The 19,551-nt window shown below is 41.6% G+C and overlaps 1 protein-coding gene across 1 annotated transcript in view; it reads left to right on the forward strand.

Annotated features, from left to right (window-relative positions):
* Positions 1 to 19,551, forward strand: part of MACF1 (microtubule actin crosslinking factor 1) — a 331,566-nt gene that overhangs the window by 217,153 nt on the left and 94,862 nt on the right. The window contains 13 exon segments of the mRNA XM_043578675.1: positions 1,188 to 1,403; positions 1,491 to 1,640; positions 4,077 to 4,310; positions 6,537 to 6,686; positions 7,727 to 7,960; positions 9,297 to 9,500; positions 11,633 to 12,151; positions 12,950 to 13,126; positions 13,393 to 13,516; positions 14,328 to 14,536; positions 14,915 to 15,232; positions 17,884 to 18,050; positions 19,359 to 19,515. Of these exon segments, the coding sequence (XP_043434610.1) occupies positions 1,188 to 1,403; positions 1,491 to 1,640; positions 4,077 to 4,310; positions 6,537 to 6,686; positions 7,727 to 7,960; positions 9,297 to 9,500; positions 11,633 to 12,151; positions 12,950 to 13,126; positions 13,393 to 13,516; positions 14,328 to 14,536; positions 14,915 to 15,232; positions 17,884 to 18,050; positions 19,359 to 19,515 (2,859 nt within the window).

The following is a 19,551-nucleotide window of genomic DNA, read 5'->3' on the forward strand; positions in this document are numbered from 1 at the left end:
AAGGTTGCCATGAGAACAAATGGGAGGTTGGAAGGTGGGAACAATTAATGTAAATCGTTCTTTCCAGAAGTTTGGTATGCAGGTGAGGAGAGAGGTAGGGCACTAGCTGGAGGGGGTACGCTGAAAGAGGAATGTTTTGAGTGGATTTGGGGGCCAAGAGAAAGAACCAATAGAAAAGGAGAACTCGTTAGGGGAGAGAAGTAATAACTGATGGCATGAGATTCCTGAGGACATAATTAGACAGTTTTGAGATGGGGAAACCTGGAGGTTAAGACTTGCCATAGGATTGGAGTCACAACAAGGACAGACTGTAGAAGCTGAGCAGTTCTCTCAATATCCAGAGTATGGTCTTGCATTGGGTGGCTGGAGAGCAGGTGAGGACAGTGCCCAGAACCACCAAGCTTTTCCACAGCTTATTTCTGGCTTTTTTGCTGAGGATCAGAATATTATAGACTGGCTGAGTGGGAAGGCTGGGTTGGGATATTTTATATTTTTTGGTTCTGCCCCCTTGGAATTTGGAGTGGAAGAGTCCTTCTTTCATTTGTCATATATATATATATATATATATATATATATATATATATATTTTAATGTTTATTTTTGAGAGAGAAACAGAGCAGGAGCAGGGGAAAGGACAGGGAGAGAGAGGGAAACAGAATCTGAAACAGGCTTCAGGCTCTGAGCTGTCAGCACAGAGCCTGATGCGGGGCTCAAACTCACAAACTGAGATCATGACCTGAGCCGAAGTCGGTGCTTAACTGACTGAGCCACCCGGGTGCCCCTCATTAGACTTATTTTGTGTCACCTTATATAAGGCTAATGACACTCTTGAAGAGGCATCATCTTGTAGCAGAAGGTGTACTACACTGAGTCAGGAAACCTGAATCCAAGTCCTGAGTCCATTGCTTATCAGCTGGGTGATCTTGGACTAAAATAAAATAAAGTAAAATACAAAAATAATATTTTCAAGTGCTGAGGCATCTCTTCTCTAAATATGGGATAATAATATCTGCTCTGCCTACCTCAAGAATTAGTGATTGTGGGAATCAAACGAATGTACATAAAACCTTTTTCTAAGCTATAAAGCATGTGCAGGCATAAGTGACAGAAAACTATGTCCACAGTTGATTCCTAAATAGCAAGAGTTCTAGCCTTAATTTCGGAGGTAACTCACTTTATCCCCTCAGGTATTAGACAGTGAGCTAAAGGATCTGTCCACCTTGGTGCATCAGCAACTAGAGCGTGTAAATCAGATTATCATCAGCCAGCCTCAAGAAGTTCCTGCTCAACTGTTGAAGGCTCTAGAGAAGGATGCCAAGAATCTCCAAAAGTCCCTCAGCTCTGTGAGTGACACCTGGAGTTCCAGACTATTCCACCTCCAGAGTGCTATGGAAGTCCAGAAGGTAGCTTCTTGTTTTTATTCACAAAGGCTCACAACGTCTGGGATGGCTCAAAGATTTTTATAGTCTAATTTGACATTTATTTCTTAGACTAAAGTGTTAAGTCAGCGTGAACAGCTAGACGGCAGACTTCAAGATCTGAGAGACTGGGTTGGCGATACCAATCTTATTCTGAACAGCAAAGAATATAACGATGACACCAATGCAGACAGCCTGAATCACTGTCTCCAGCGGTATGAGGTAGACTGTCCACCCATTCTCAAGCATGTTTTAGTTGTCCTTTGAATTGCGTCAATTTTATTTTCCTGCCAGGCAAACGAGTATCTATCTATCTTCGAAAGACTGGTTTTCCATTTTAGAAATAAAGTCTGCTGTGTTTAGTCTTTTAGGTTCTCATACCCTTGGAACCTCAGTCATTATGGTTATTTCTCCTTTCAGCTATTCTGTGAGGGAGAGTCTACAGAATGGTCTGTGATTATCAACTTCATCTTGTCTTGATAACTGAGCATCTAGTACCCATCCCTTGTTTCTAATTTTACACACACTAATTTCAGGAGAATTGTTGATCCATGGTTGAGAGCATGGCTTGGCAAACAAAGGGCCAGATAATAAATATTTTAGGCCTTGCTGGTCTTATACAAATGGACCTTTTCTGTAGCAGCCATTCACTTTTGCTGTTGAAACACGAAAGCAGCCGTAGACAGTACGTAAATGAATGGTCATGGATGTGTTACAATAAACTTTATTTACAAAAACAGATGGCAGACATATTTAGCCTGGGGGCTGTTGATTGCCAACCCCTGATCTCGACTGATGCTTTTCTTCTTGTTAAGCTTTAAATTAACTGATTATTTTTATAGGTCAGTGAGAGAAAGGTAAAGACTGAGATATACAAGAACTGAGGTGTTTTGGTTTTTTTTCCTCCCAACATTGTTCTTTGTTTTGGTTATACTCAAGATAATATCAGATATTACTCACAGTGGTTTACCCTCCCTCTGCTATGGATAGCACACTCCTTAAATTATTTCTAAAGTCAGAGCAGAACTAAAGATATCCCCTCCTTTTGTTCCTTTTCCCCAGTCCTAAGAGTTTATCCATGGTCAGGCTTCTTGTTTCCAACCCCATCCCTTTTTGTCTTGCAAGAATTGACCTGCCATCTTTGTTTATACCCTTTTATCCAAATATATCATTAGGGGAGTGAGTTGCAGACTTGCTCTGTTCACTAACAGGAGTATTTAAAAAAAAAAAGTGAAAAAAAAATCCTGTGACATAGTATATGGTATAAAAACACAGAGCGTCTCATGCACTGGCTTCCTCCCCTAGTTATAACTTAAATGCATGCCTTTATGGGAAGACAAACATGGTCTAAGTCTTGTTTTCCTAATGACAGTTTCCCAAATCCATTTGTCACAGGTGAAGAAAGATCCTTAGCTTAATGATAAATAACCCAGAAGTCCTTTCCGCCTGCTCTGCAGGACTGCTGACTACACTCAGTTTCAAAGTGATAGCGATGTAGATATCTTCATTGTCTTTATTGCAGTATTACACGGCTGATGATCACTAACTGTTTGTGGAAATTTTGCATGCTTTTCATTGCCTGAAAACAGATAAATGCTAGTGTTTAGGCAGGTTTTAGTGCTTTAAGGAAGCAATGGAACTGTTATATAAGAAGGTCTCGCTGTAGTCTTTTTTACACTTTTTAAAATGTATAAGCGGGGCGCCTGGGTGGCGCAGTCGGTTAAGCATCCGACTTCAGCCAGGTCACGATCTCGCGGTCCGTGAGTTCGAGCCCCGCGTCGGGCTCTGGGCTGATGGCTCAGAGCCTGGAGCCTGTTTCCGATTCTGTGTCTCCCTCTCTCTCTGCCCCTCCCCCGTTCATGCTCTGTCTCTCTCTGTCCCAAAAATAAATAAACGTTGAAAAAAAAAAAATTTAAAATGTATAAGCAACATCATTTACTGTCAAAATCATGGTTTAGTGAACCACAGACAAACTGAGTACTTTCTCACTTCTGGTCTCCCAGTAACTCACTGCTGGACAAATAAAAATAGATGTTTGAATCTAAGAAAATACAATTAGATCTATCTCAGACCGGAAATTCATGATATATTCTCCAAACATTAAAAAAAAATGTTGTCTCTAGATACCTGGGATGAACAGTAGTATAATTATATTAACATGAATAATTAAAAGCTTACTGCATTTGGAAATCAAAGTCCAGTAAAGGAAACCTAATTGTAAGATATGAGGAGTTTGGAGAGAGCAGAAGTGAGAGAGATTTCCTATGCTGGTTTGGCCCTAGAAATTATCAGTAGTGATTATTAAATTAACCTCTCTTTTTTTTTTTTTTTTAATTTTTTTTTTCAACGTTTATTTATTTTTGGGACAGAGAGAGACAGAGCATGAACGGGGGAGGGGCAGAGAGAGAGGGAGACACAGAATCGGAAACAGGCTCCAGGCTCTGAGCCATCAGCCCAGAGCCCGACGCGGGGCTCGAACTCACGGACCGCGAGATCGTGACCTGGCTGAAGTCGGATGCTTAACCGACTGCGCCACCCAGGCGCCCCAAATTAACCTCTCTTTAATGTTGACTCTGATTAAAACCAACAGATTCTACTTTGATAGAGAATTAGAAGTTTTGTTTTTATTTATTTTATTTCTTTCATTTCCTTTCTTAGGATTTGAAGCAGCCCGTGGCTGACAGGAAATCTCAGCTGGATGCTCTTGCTTTTGATATTCAGTTCTTTATCTCGGAGCATGCCCAGGACTTATCCCCTCAGCAGAACCGACAGATGCTGAGGCTTCTGAATGAACTGCAGAGGTCCTTCCAAGACCTTGCGGAGCAGGCCACAGCTCAGATGGATGCCTTGCAGGGCCGTTTTCAACAAATGGAGCAGGCAGTCCAGGTCAAGGTCAGACTGAACCAGCGGCTGGGCTCACTTTGTCTTTTGGGGTATCCTCTGTCTTTGAGATTTCTGGCCAGACTCCATCCGTCATAATTCTAGGAGCCTGCGTTTGCCAATTTTGAAATTTCACATCCTCCAGGCCAGTTTGGTTCTGGTCTAGGAGGCAGCTATTCTGGCTGTTTTTCTTGCCATGTTTTTGGTTTTATGTGCGTGTGAGAGAATACATGTGTTTACCTGTGTATGCATGTGCAAGTATTTTCTTTTTAGTGAGACTCTACCCTCACTGTGCCTCATTGTTTCTGACTTTCAAATGGAAGTTCAATCTCCAGCCCTAGTTTCTCCTCCTTTCTCCCCCAGGAGTCTTTTGAGGGCCATTAGGAACATTTAGGTACTCTGAGCTCTTGAGAAGAATGGTTTTGAAATGAGTTTTATTCTGGGGCTTTTCAAATGATTGACAGTAATATTCCTTGACCACTTTCAAACAGCTGACAAAGAAATTTTTATCAGAATCATATTAACTTTTTAGCACTTTAAAAATAATTATTATTTTCTAGCACCTTTCTTCACACTGTAATGCCTAGTGCTCATTCAATTATGGAAAACAGTGTGTAGAATCAAGGATGTTACATTTTGAAAACAAACCATCCTACCACACATAACCCTCTTGCAGAACTCAACATAATTGCATTAATGGTGACATCATAACCTAAAAATACCAAAATGATGCTTATGCCATTTTTGCTGTTTGAAAAGTTGGAATTCAGCAAGATGCTATTAGAATGTCATTATCACCAGCAATCTGTCTCAGGGTCGCCTTTATTAAATATCGTGCAAAGTCGAATTGAGCTTTTGAGTTAGGCCTAGAGGAAATTAGGTTGGTCAGTTCCGTATGTCCCCCATTACTGCTTACCTGCTCCAACTGCATTGAAATTGAAATAAAATACTAATGAAACCCTTTAGGTTACTTTCCAAATCTGAAAATTTGCCACATCCTCACTTGGGAACTTATATAGCATGGTGTAGTTTGTGGATAATTAACGCAATAGTATTGGTCTGAGCCAGTTTAAGATATAGCCCGGATCCAGGGTAGACCGCAGAGCTGCAGCAGGTGGTAGAACTGCATGTGAACATTCTCTCTGAGCACATAATTGATTCCACAATGTTTATTAACCTTGTTATTGTCAGAAATGCTCTGCTTCTCTCTATATTTGCCCTGAATGCATGTGTATGTCCGTGTGTTAACTTGTTTGCTTTGCTTTTTTCAGATTCAGTCTGCACCCATCCTAACCCATGAAGATCCCGTTTTACAGCTGAAGAGCTCTTAGGAGTTCTCTTCCAGAGCCCTTCTATTTGTCCTAAAGAGGGGGAGAGAGGGCCAATTTGGGCACCTGTTTGTAAGTGCAGGTGGCTAAAACACCATCAGAAGGTAGAAACTGGTGGAAAATGGTTCCAGAAGGATGGTCAGGAGAACACATCATGCTCAATGGCTCAATTAGGTGCTTCAGTGTCATGCAGCCAAGATGAGATCTGGAGAAAGGATCAGGCACAGAAACATATTCCCTCCCTCCCCCGGGGCCTGGCTTTTCTCTTTGATATCAGTGTAGATACCTAAAGGACTGAGAAAGTTGCTATTCTTGAGCAGTTTCCTTCTCAAAATAGCCAAGCCCCTCATGCCTGGCATGTAATCATTCCATTTAATGGGTGTCTACATCTGTGAGACATTTAATTTATAAAGTCAGCTCAATTATTAAGAAGCTCAGTTAGCTTATGAATTATCCAGTTCCTTGATTTTTTTTCTTCCTAATCCAATCCTTTTAATTTTCCATATTTTAACTTTGTATGTAGCATATCTTCCAGTTCTGGTGGAGGAATTGATTAAAACCACTAATTTACTATTATCACCATGATATGAATATCAATTTGAAGCATCTGGGCTCTCTGTTCTCCATTTCCAGGGATAATCCAGATAACAGCAGTCTGGCAAAGGAACTCCCAACCAAAACCTGGGAGCATTCTCACCTGAAATTATCCAAACTATTGACCTGGATCAACAGACTGTCCAAATGAGGGGAGCTTTCAGAATATGACTTCTGTGCTTTTTCCTATTCTAGTCTCTCACCAACTTTCCATCCTTAAGATATAACATTCCTGTTCCATATTTCAGGGAGTTATCTTCTATTTGTAAAAATGAGAATTATTAATTATCTCTCGGCCCCTTTGCATTTTAATTAGACCCTGCAGAAACAACAAAATACCTGTTACCAGAAACTGGACGATCTTTGCAACTGGCTAGGACAGGCAGAAAGCACATTGGCAGGCCACCAAGGTAGAGCCACCCAGCAGGATCTCTCCGCTTTGCAGAAGAACCAGAGTGACTTAAAGGTCAGTATGAGTTAATTCATTCTTCTCATTCCTTCAACAGATATTTATAAAGGCCTGCTATGTACCAGGCAACATAATGGTAAACCTCCCTGTTCTCTTGAAACTTACAGTCTCATGGGAGAGACAGACATTACACAGATCATCATAAAAACAAGCATGTAGTTATTAACTATGGTATGGATAAAGGAAAAGTTACACAAGAATATATAACAGCCAGACCCAATCTTGTCTAGGATGTCAGAAAAGATTAGTTTGAAAAAGTGTCACCTTAAACTGAGAAGCAAAGGGTATATAGGAGTTAACGCACAGAGGCATGGAAGGAGGAGGAGACTATGCCAAGTACAATGTATTCAAGAACTTAAAGGAAGCTAGTTTGGTTGGACTGCAATGAGCAAAAGGAAGATTAGTGAATGATGGGAGGCAGGATCCACATCCTGCTGGGCCTCAAAGGCCACATTAAGGATAAGGAGTGATGGGGCACCTGGCTGGCTCGGTTGGTAGAGCATGTGACTCTTGATTTTGCGGTAGTGAGTTCAAGCCCACGTTGGCTAATAGAGATTACTTTAAAAAAAGAAGAAGGAGAAGAAGTGATAACCAAGGAAGTATAAGGGAGAAACCAAGCCTTGACTCAGCTGGAATCCTACTGTCAACTCCTCTTTATAGAAGAATGATCTCTTTGAAGATAACTCATTGCAAAATAAACATCATGTTTGTGGGGAGTCTCCTCTTTTGTCTTCATCAAATGTTTGCTTAGAAATTTAAATTTTGCTTAGAAAATTAAATATTAGAAATATTTAATATTTAATTTAAATATTTAATTTAATATTTAATATTTCTAATAAATATTAGAAAATTTCTTAAGTAAAAAAATCTTAGAAATTATTTGCATTGGCTTAGACCTAAACCTTAAAGCAGATTATAGTGAGGGACACACATCTGATGCAGGTCTGTGTCATGCTAGCCATTCCATCTTCGCACTGTTAGCAATCTTAGAAGAAGTAACACTGAAGTCTCTACCATCCCTGTGTTCGTGTGTTAAGGATTTACAGGACGATATTCAGAATCGGGCCACCTCATTTGCCAGTGTTGTCAAAGACATCGAAGGGTTCCTAGAAGAGAACCAGGCCAAGCTGAGCCCCCACGAGTTGACAGCTCTTCGGGAGAAGCTTCATCAGGCTAAGGAACAGTATGAGGCTCTCCAGGAACGGACACGGGTGGCCCAGAAGGAGCTGGAAGAAGTGGTGACTTCAGCCGTACAGCAGGAGACTGAAAAGGTAACCAGACTGCTTTGATACTTGGTATTTTTCAAAAATGAAAATTTTGGTACCTGGCAAATAAGTAAAAGGTATATAATGAAGGGAAACTCATTGCCTTACAGAGAACAGAATTATGAAAAGGGGTTACTTTGGAGTTGGTCTGTGAGTCATATATGTATGTATGTGTGTGTGTATTTACAGTTTATTTGTTTTGAGAGAGAGAGAGCTTGGGAGGGCAGAGAGAGAGAGAATCCCAAGCAGGCTCCTCACTGACAGCATGGAGCCCAATGTGGGGCTCGAATTCATGAACTGTGAGATCCTGACCCAGGCACCCCAGTCAAGATTTATTTGTATAAGAATCATCCTGAAGGACTTTAAGTCAAGTATAGTTGGTGGGAAGTTCATATCACCTACCCCACCCCCCCAGAGAAACAGATTTTTTTTGTTATCTGTGTACTCAGTCCTCCAATTGAAAAATGTTGGAAAGAACTTAGTGAAGAAGGGTAGTACACTGAGGAAGAAAGAGCAAATGGCATATTTCAAACATGAATCTATACTGATGATCCAGCAGCACTAGGGGGAAGTAGGTGGGGGGGTCTTAGTGTGCCACAAGCTATCCCCAGGCTGCCCCTATAGATTCAATGCAAACTGTGGCACTGGTACAAGTCTAGGAGTAGGTAAAGTCTCAAACGGCTTTCTGCACCCCCCTCAGCACCGGCAGATTGAATTAAATCCTTTGCCTGGCCGCGGACTCTGACACTAATGGGGGAGGTGGAGAATATGGAAAGGAGAAATAAGTTACCTGAAGGGGAATTCTGAAATACATGAATGTTTAATAAATTAAAATACTTGAACAGTCAGATAATGGAATTTGAGAGGCAAATTTTAGAACTCAGTGCTCTGTGTGGCAGAAAAAAGGATGGGAGTAGTCTGCATTTCCCTTAGGGAAGGGCAGCAAGTAATGAGTGTGACTGTGCTGTTTCTGACCCTACCAAGCCAGGCTATCATTTCCACACACCTAGAAAGGATTCTGTGAAGCCTTGCTGGGAAGCCAGGATCAAATCCTCTATTAAAGCCCTTTTAAATCCTGAAATTTGCCACCCACCCCTGCCCCCTACTCACTTTTTTTTTTTTGAGCAGTGAGATACAGACAAAATCTAGAGATTGTTGTAAGTAATTGTTTTTCAACAGATTTAGAAGATGCTCATTCTTTTTTGTGGATGCCACGAATGTTTATACGTAGTCTTAGAGCTTCTCTTCTTCTTTAGCATAAAAGTCTCACCTTTTACTTAATTTGTTCTTGTATAGCCGAGTATCTAAGGTCTTCTTACTAAACCTCTTCTATGGCTTTCAGAGTAAAGCAGCAAAGGAACTGGCCGAGAACAGGAGTAAGATTGATGCTCTCTTGGATTGGGTGACTGGGGTGGGATCGACTGGCAGACAGATGGAGCAGCTGTCAGGAGCTGGCCTGGGGAAAGGAGCCATGGACACCACTGATGGCCACAGGGCAGTGAACCAAGCTCTGGAGGAGCTGGACAAGCAGTGCGAGAAGATGAAGGTGAGGATGTTAGCTTGTCCTCACGATGCCAGGGGCTCTCTGCCACCCCAGGCAAGTCACCATAACCTCCTTGCCCGTAAATTCAGTGCGTACTTCTCAGTTCATGCCCTCTTCGATACCTCAGCAGCTTTGACACCGTTGAAATACTGTGTGCCTTGGTTTCCAAAGCAGGACTCTGCCCCAGTAATCCCTTTTCCTTTCCTCTGGCCAACTTGTGAAATACTGATGTGCTTCCGGGTTGTTGCCTAAGCCTATTCTCATCTTTCAGAATATGCTTCCCTTGGGTAATTTCATCCACTCATGACACTTCACTTACTATTTATACTAGTGAATTCCAGTATGTATTTGTCTCCAGCCTTAATGCCTGTGCTGAGCTTCAAACCAGTACATAAATCCATCTGCCTATTTGTAACTTGGAACCACAAACAGCTGAACCTCAAAAACAGAGCTCCTGTTTCCTATAACACCCCTCCCCCAGTCAGATGTGTTCTCCTTCCTCTACTTCCACGTAATTGTCTGAACTAAACATCATCCTGGGCTCCTTTCTCTCTCCTTTCCCATCCTTGCTCTAAAATGCTATATCCCTGATCGAGCCTTTTAGTGGTTGCCTGTTGCCCTCAAGAAACCATTCCTGACTATTTATCTCTATTCCTTTATTCATTATTCAGCAAATATTGAGCACCAGCTATATGTCCGGCACTGGAGTTAAACCAGTGAACCAACCAGATGAACCATCTCCTAGAATATTAACTGGCATGTGCAGGCATGACTGAAAAACAGTATGTTTAGGGAACTCAGAAAACACATAGATTACCTATTTTAGTAGTGATATCTTCATAGCAAAGAAAATTTGGCTTAGCTAGAAATCTTCTATTGAATGGCCTTTGTGAGTCATTGCTGTGTTTTGTATTAGTAAGATTTTTGCCTCTTGCATGCTATTCTATGGTTGGAGATCCATTGTAGGGTGTCCCCCAAAGCTGTGGCAGTCTTTTAACAGCACAGAGCAGAAATGGGTCTGCTGTCACAAGGAATGTCCTGATACTTGTTGCTGGCAGTAGTCAGCCTGACCAAGGGGCATCTCCATCCCAGGAAAGAGACTGCCTTACTCATGGGTGGATGAGATGGGGACATATGGGGGGGTGTACAGACAAGCTATGGTACTGCCCCTTACTATTTACTTGAGAAGGAAATAGTTGTCACCCCAGCTTCCCTGAGGTGATGTTGGAAGCTGACACTGTCAGGTTGCTGATACAGGTTGAAACTGGACAATATTCCAGAAAAAATTAGGCTATTGTCCTGATCCTGGGTAGTTGCATAAACTATAGGTAGGCAGGAACACTGGCTGAACTCCCACTGTTGTCTAATAGACTCAGGAAGAACATTTTAAACAACAAAACAAAACAAACACAGCTCCCTAAAATAACTTAAATCCCATCAAAATAGAAAAAGGTCCACGTGTAACCATGTAGCTATAGCACATACAAATAAGAAATACAAATTACTTATGCTATCCAGAAATACATTTTACTCTCACTAAAATTTAAATTGTTTATTTAATGAATTAATTTTCCAAGAGCTTTTCTAGTTGGGACCGGCTTCATGGATATGTAAGTGACATATTTCACAGCTAAATATTTGCAGTTTTTATAGTGTCATATGTCTGGCTTATCCAACTTACTTTCCCCTTCCACTAATGTGAGTAGTTATCAGCTGGCCATTTGTACCTTCTCTTAGGCTTAGGATGGTTTAGTAAAGACAGCCAGATTCTAGTCTCAGTTTGTCCCTTAACTGTCTGGGTGACCTTAGTCAAGACATATAACATCTTTCTGGTATCCCTTATCCTAATATGTTTAATACAGATATTATATTGTCTGCCTACATTGCAGGTTGTGTCCCAAATCAGTTGAGATAATACATGTGAAATCTCTTTGAAAAATGTAAGATCTTGTATGTGTCAGTTCAGCTGGGATTAGTATATGGCATAATCCTTAGAGAGTGAGACATATTGGTGGTTTTTTGAGCAGCTGGAAAAGTGGCCTATTGAGATCTTTCTCTACTTCCAGCTGTAGATATAACCAAATTTTTGTGGTGTACCTGCTGATTGTCCTTTGCTTGGGGGGATTTTTTGCCAGGCCCATCACCAAGAATTGCTGTCTCAGCAGCAAAATTTCATCCTGGCCACCCAGTCTGCTCAGGCCTTCCTGGATCAGCATGGCCACAACCTCACCCCCGAAGAACGCCAGGTGCTAGAGGACAAGCTCGGAGAGCTAAAGGGCCAATATGCCTCTTCCCTGGCCCGGTCGGAGGCGGAGCTGAAGCAGGTGCAGACACTGCGGGACGAGCTGCAGAAGTTTCTGCAGGACCATGAAGAGTTTGAGAACTGGCTGGAACGGTCTGAGAGAGAGCTGGAGAACATGCATCAAGGAGGCAGCTGCCCCGAAGCCCTTCCCTCCCTGCTGAAGCGGCAGGGCAGCTTCTCGGAGGATGTCATTTCCCACAAAGGAGACTTGCGATTTGTGACCATCTCCGGACAGAAAGTTTTAGACACAGAAAACAGCTTTGAGGAAGGCAGAGAGGCATCAGCAACTGGAATGTTAGTGAAGGGAAAACTGAAGGATGCAACAGAAAGATACACTGCTCTGCATTCAAAGGTACCAAGAAGTTCCTGATGGCCTCTGGGGGAACAATCACAGCAGCCCTCACATAACTATGCATGGTTTCTGGGGCTTAGAATAAGAACCTCAGGACACAGTGAGTGAACTGATTTGTGTATTGACCACAGGCAGAATGTGTTTATGAGCTCTGCAAAAATGCAGAATGTGGAGGCCCATGGGCTAATGCCTGGTCCCAGCAGTATCAGGGGTATCATGTCTCGCTCTGGTAGGGAAGGTGGATGGAGGTGCTCGCTTTCTGTATCCTGATCAGCAGATGTGGGCTCGCAGGAGACATAGTACAAGGAAAACTTGAACCACATACACAGTCTTTATTCCTAGACAGAGCATCTAGGTAAATCCTTACCTTCTTCCCTATCAGAGAATTCCCGTTAGCTCCCAAGATGTATAATCCAGTCAGTTCTTCTAACTTGTATTGTGCATTTTGCCAACATCTCTGACCTCACCAAAAGGAACACTTTTTGTACCTCCTAGTCCCTGCCTTAGCCTGCAACCTGGTGTGCATTTCTTTGGTGGCTTATCATATAACTCACTAAATCTTCACAGGTCTATAATATAGTTGGGGTGAATAGTATGGATCAAACAGCAGAGGCCCCACTTGTAGAAGATGGTTGCTACTTATCTGTCCATGGAGTCCCCAGAACTACCCTCAATTGTAGTTCTAGTGAGATCCCTTTAACAAAGCCAGGCTTTTCTTTGGACTGTGCCTACCTACAAAGCTGCTGCCTCTAGCCTGCCCTTGCATAAATCTGCTTTCCCTTTTTTTCTCCCGCACAGTGTACACGATTGGGCTCTCACCTGAACATGCTTCTAGGCCGGTATCAGCAGTTCCAGAGCACTGCTGACAGCCTGCAGGCCTGGATGCAGGCTTGTGAAGCCAACGTGGAGAAGCTCCTCTCAGATACTGTTGCCTCTGACCCTGGGATCCTACAACAGCAGCTTGCAACAGCAAAGGTAGGCGGGGACACAGGCTGTTCTAGCACATGGGATGGAGCACCTACCACAAGATAAAGCAAATACTCTCATAGGTTAAAGGCAGTGGTTGGGATGCCTCGGACAAGATCTGGTTCCTAAAACAGTTAATTCTAACGTCTGTGGGTATGGATAAACAGCATTATTCTTCATAGCTCCAGCAGCATCATGCTAAGGAGCTCTCGGTTCCTAGAACCAGCTTTGATTACTCAGAGGTTTTACTTTTGGCTTTTTTCATGGACAAGCAGCAGTTGCAGGAAGAATTAGCTGAGCACCAAGTACCTGTAGAAAAGCTCCAAAAAGTAGCCCATGACCTCATGGAAATTGAAGGAGAGCCAGCTCCAGACCGCAAGCATGTGCAAGAAACTACAGGTATGAAGCAGCAATAACAAGAGTGCTCCCTTAATTCTTAGTATGTACCACTGTTCTGTAATACATCACACTATATCGTGCAAGTATCTGTGGTGCCCGCAAGGGGCTGAGGATACAACCGGCAATAGCTCACCCTCGAATGAGCTTTGTCCCTGCACCATTGACCGCCTTTGCAATCTGGTTTCAACTCCTCTCCCCAGGCATTCTGCCTTCTAGCCATGCCCTGCTTCTTTCCTTTCCCAAGTAAACTTGTCATTTCTTCATTACTTGACCCCTGAAGTTTTCCCTATGGTTTAACTGCTAACATGTATTGAGTGCTTAGCATGCGTGATGAAATCTTGCTCAAACTTCTAGCTGTACCTGAGAGGTTTCTTCCTTTGTAAAGTCCTGACTACCACCTCCAACCCCCAAAAGAAATAAAAGATAAGAAATAATTATTCTTCCTTCAGGCTTCTCTAGTACATTACTCTTACCATCAATATAGCACTTAAGATTTTATTTTTATGGTTAATTGTGATGTGCCTTTTGCTGCCTATGCTTGCTTTTATGGTCCTAAGTTTGCAGAAGGCAAGGACTCATCTTAATTGTCTTCAGTCCTCAGCATCCAGCACAATTTCTGGCATTTAGCAGGTGCTCAGTAAACAGTGCGTTGTGAATTTGGCTCAAATATAAATTCACTTGAAGCTTATTCTTTCTTTTTGTTGTAATGTCTGTTGTTACTGTAATTAATATGTGCAATTTAAATACATTCTTTTTAAAAGCACAACACAAAAATCGTGTCCACACTCTTCTTATGGCCCTCATTTTCCAGATTCCATACTCAGCCATTTTCAGAGCCTCTCCAGTAACCTGGCTGAGCGCTCTGCTCTGCTGCAGAAGGCAATTGCCCAATCTCAGAGTGTCCAGGAAAGCCTGGAGAGCTTGTTGGAGTCCATCAGGGAAGTCGAGCAAAACCTGGAAGAGGAGCAGGTGACATCACTGTCATCGGGAGTCATCCAGGAAGCCCTGGCCACTAACATGGTGAGACCAATGCCCCAAGAGTTAGCATAGAGGATGTATTTGCTGTGTTCCAGAATTTCATCACTTTGAAAAAGTATCAGAAGAATTCATTCCCGTGAATCTTCTAATAAGACTTAGCGATGATGATTAATCCACATAAAGATATTTCTACCCAATTTCCAAACCATTGTTAAGCTCGAGGAAAAGCAGTGCTACAGAGTCACTGGTGGAATAGGCTGGAGAACTAAGGGGATGGGTTGTATGGTATCACAGAGGCTCAGTTGCAATCCAACCTTCCTTGAGGAAGGGAGCATGTAATTATGAGAAGTTTATTGGTTTGTGGCTCAGATATCCTAGGATAAGTGAGCCAGGAGCTGACAGACACATTTTTGGTGACAGAAATTGAAGCAAGACATTGCTCGGCAAAAGAGTAGCTTGGAGGCCACCCGTGAGATGGTGACCCGGTTCATGGAGACGGCAGACAGCACCACGGCTGCGGTGCTGCAGGGCAAACTGGCGGAGGTGAGCCAGCGCTTCGAACAACTCTGTCTACAGCAGCAAGAAAAGGAGAGCTCCCTAAAGAAGCTTCTGCCCCAGGCAGAGATGTTTGAACATCTCTCTGATAAGCTGCAGCAGTTCATGGAAAACAAAAGCCGGATGCTAGCCTCTGGAAATCAGCCAGATCAAGATATTGCACATTTCTTCCAGCAGATCCAGGTGAGAATATATCTGCCAAATTGGCAGAACAAAGAGAAAAGAAGGGCAAGGAGGGGACCAGCACTCACTGAGCACATAATACGTCAGTCAGTGTACTAGAAACTTGACCTGCGTTATCTTAAAGAATTATCACAACCACCCTGTAAACTAGATATTGTTTGTCCATTTTTTAAAAACAAAGCTGAGATTTATTTTTCACTCATTCTGCATGTTTAACCCAGATCAGTAGGGCTACTTAGTCCGTCACGGTCATTTTCAGGGATTCAAGTTCACGGGAACTTCATCCTGCCATATGCCTTCATGACTACTGCTGCAACAGAGAGCAATCAATCAAATCCATTCACATTTCATTAATTAAGGCAGGTTCTATACCTGGCTTTCAAGGGGGTGGAGAAATGTATTCCTACCATATATGTAGTTGGTGCAGAGTTGGAAATATTTGGTGAGGAATATCACCTGTCACAGATACAGATACATATGCTGCTGGATTGCTAGGTCATAGCATATGTCTATGCTTAATTTGACCAAGTAGTGGCCACCTTGGCTCCACAGTGGCTGTACTTGCCCACGTTGCCACCTGTAGCACTTCAGCATTCCAGTATCCCCACATTGCTGCCTTGGGTTTATCCAGCTTTTTCCATGTTAAAGTAGGGTCTCTGGGTTTTGTTTCATTTCCTGTCCTTTTTGGATTTTGTTTTGAATAATTGCAAACTTACAGAAAAGTAGAAGGAATGCACAATAAACACCAGCATACTTTTTACCTACATCCTCCTCCCTCCAACAAGATTTCACCATTTTGCATTCCCACCAGCAGTGCATGCAGAATATGTTGTCAGCATTGGAATTTGTGTTAATCTCATTGAGAAAATATGAAGTTTCGATGTGGTTTTAATTTTTATTTCTTCTCTGATGAAGTTAAGTATATTTTTATACATTTAAGGGCTTTTATTTGTAAACTATTGGTCCATGGCCTTTACTGTTTTCTGTCAGGAGTTTGATTTTTGTTTTTCGGGTTTTTTTCTTCTTTCAACTTATAAAAGTTCTGTATTAGGGAGATTAATTCTTTTTATGTGATCTGTTGAAAATCTTTTTTCACAGTTTGTCCTTTGTCTTTTGCTTATATAGTGTTTTTGGCCATGTAAGGGGTTTTTTAATTTTTACACAGTAAACTTTATCACTTTTTACTGAACATGTATTTTTGGTCATAATTTGAAAGCCTTTTGCCACACACAGGTGAAGGAATTCACCCATGAATTCACTTCTAGAACTTGTATGGTTTCTTTCATTATTTTATATTTGAATCTTTTCACATTTTAAGTTTATTCTAAGATACAGTGCATAGTATGAATCCAAGTTGATCTATCTAGTTGTTCCCAATACCATTTCTCTGAAAAGTCCATCTTTTCCTCAGTGATTTGAGAACTCATCTTTATCATATATAGTTTATCCGTATAGGCTCAAGTCTATTTCTGGATTTTCTGTTCTTCTTTGCTGGTCTGTCTGTTCACAAACCATAGCGTACTGTTTTTTATTCTCAGGCTTTATGGTATGTTTTAGTATCTAGTAGGGCTAGTCTCTCCTTTCTTGCTTTCCTTCAGCATTTTTCATATCTATATTTGTATGTTTATTTTTCCATGTGAACTTTAGAATCAACTTTATTAGTCATAAGGGGAAAAGTTAGTAGTTTTATTTGGGTCATATTAAATTTATTCATGCATGCATATATGTACACATATACATACACACATATCTTTATGGATATCTTTCCATTTATTGAAGTATGCTTTTGTGTCTATCAGAAATATTTTAAGGTTTTATTCATAAAGCTTGCTATTTTATTGGATTACATCATTGTTTGATTAATTGTATTGATTCTCTTGGGTTTTTTTTTTTAATTTGTTTTTTAATGTTCTTATTTATTTTTGAGACAGAGACAGAGCATGAGCAGGGGAGGGGCAGAGAGAGAGAGGGAGACACAGAATCCAAAGCAGGCTCCAGGCTCTGAGCTGTCAGCACAAAGCCCGATGTGGGGCTCGAACTCACACACTGTGAGATCATGACCTGAGCTGAAGTCGGATGCCCAACCAACTGAGCCACTAAGGTGCCCCGTTTCTCTTGGGGTTTTATAAATACACTTCATATAATCTGCAAATATAGTTTTACCTCTTCTTTTCAAATTTTTATGCCACAGGTTGTTTTCTCTTACCTTAATCACGTTGGCTAATATCTTCACTACAGAGTTAAATAATAGTTGAGAGAGTATGTTTGTCGTGTTTTACAGAAGAGAGAAGCTATGGAAGCTCAGAGAAGTTTAATAGCTTAAGATCACAAGCCATGATTGATTTTCAGAAGTCTTTTTGACTCCAAAAACCTCCATTCTTTTCACTTCGCCATGCTGCCTCCCAAATCTTTGAACATTTATTTAAAGGAGACAAGACTCCTTTTAAATTCCTAGCCATTCTCAGGTGGATTGGAGAAATCCTCCATATTTATTGCTGTAGTTGATCCAGAGAGCCTCTTTTTTTGTTCTTTTTCTACAGATTAGAGGGAACTTGCCCCAGATTTAATATAGCTATCTTTTTTTTTTTTTAGAGTATACTTATTTATAATGATGAGAGGATTTTTACTACATTTCCTTATTTGCTTAACAGGAACTGAATTTGGAAATGGAAGATCAACAGGAGAACCTTGAGACTCTCGAGCACCTGGTCACTGAACTGAGCTCCTGTGGCTTTTCCCTGGACCTCTCCCAACACCAGGACAGGGTACAGAACCTCAAAAAGGACTTTACAGAGTTACAGAAGACAGTTAAAGAAAGGTGAGTTTTCATATATGTTGGTCAATTCGGGGAGCTAATTTTTTCTTGCTGTTGAATGAAATGCTTTTCTTTTCCTCCTTCAGTAGAAAATATGGCATCGGGCACTCTGCTACTGAGTCCTAGGAGTTGGAAAGTGCCTCTTTCAGGCAAAGCTATTCAATCTACTTGGTCCTTAGTGGTTTTCTTTTACTAAATAATGAATTCCTTCTCAGTGATGGGGCTCAGTTCCCCTCTGTACAATCAAAGGCCTAGGTCACCTAGACCCAAAAGAACAAATTTGGGACAGCAAGTAGGATTGTGGCAGGATTTGAAGTAAAGACAAAAATTAGAAGAAACTTTCCAGATGTAATTAAGGGTTATATTGGTCCTCTCTCTCTCTCTCTCTCTCTCTCTCTCTCTCTCTGTCTCTCTGTGTTTGTTTTGACCACATTTAAGTTGCTGTTTTGGAGGAGTGTCTGGATTCTTCTTTTAAGGCAAACATGGGGATATATGACAAGGGTAGCTGATTTCAGATTGCCTGCTGACTGTTGAAAAGCCATGATTCCATTAGAAAACCTCATGTGGGTTTAGGAGCTTGATAAGACTTCTCTTGGTTTAGCCATATATATAACCTTGATTAGGCAAGTGACTGCCTTGGGAAAGTGACCAGAGAAAAGCAGTTGCTCAAAACAGTACTGTAAGCAGCAGGTTATTTAGTGGAGAGGAGGGGGATAAAGGCCAGGAAGGCTGGTTTTTCCTATGCTCAGGGCCATTTAGCTGTATGAAGAACCAGGATCTCTGGCTTAAAGTCTGCCAGATGTGGCCACTTCCAGAACTTAATTTCGAAATTGAATTATCCTTTCTCCTTGGTTTATTTTATTCATTTGTGTGCGCAAGCTGACTTCTCTGAGCCTCAGTTTCGGCATCTTCCTTGCTAAGGGGCTTAGCATTTGAATTAGGCTTTGAAAGAGTCAACTACCTAAAAAGTGGCAGAGCTGGCCTTGACATCCAAAGCCTACATTCTTTCCATTGTATCATAGCACCTAAATAGCACGCTCCTTTCAGTTTCTCTGGCTTTCACTTTAGCCTGGGGTAAGATTGAGGACTCCTCTCCCCAGAAATGTCCAAACAAGGGCAACAGATTCCTTAGTTTGATGCTCTCTTACATTGTATGTGGTGGTTTAGCCAAAGCTGCTGTGGAAAAGATTATGGGAAGGAAAGGCCCTGTAAGGAAAAGTGCCTTGAGTCCCAGAATGAGTACAGTTTTAGTTCAAGTTGACTTCTTTACAAAGCTTAGTCTGGCAAGTAACAAAATGTCTTCATTGACAGAGAGGAAGATGCATCATCTTGTCAGGAGCAATTGGATGAATTTCGGAAGCTGGTTAGGACCTTCCAGAAATGGCTGAAGGAAACAGAAGGGAATATTCCACCTACAGAGACTTTCATGAGTACTAAAGAGCTGGAAAAGCAGATCGAACACCTGAAGGTAGGTGAACAAAAGGAGCTCCAGGAACCAGACTAG

The sequence above is a fragment of the Prionailurus bengalensis genome, chromosome C1 (genome assembly GCF_016509475.1).
Source record: "Prionailurus bengalensis isolate Pbe53 chromosome C1, Fcat_Pben_1.1_paternal_pri, whole genome shotgun sequence".
In the NCBI taxonomy this organism is placed as follows: domain Eukaryota; kingdom Metazoa; phylum Chordata; class Mammalia; order Carnivora; family Felidae; genus Prionailurus; species Prionailurus bengalensis.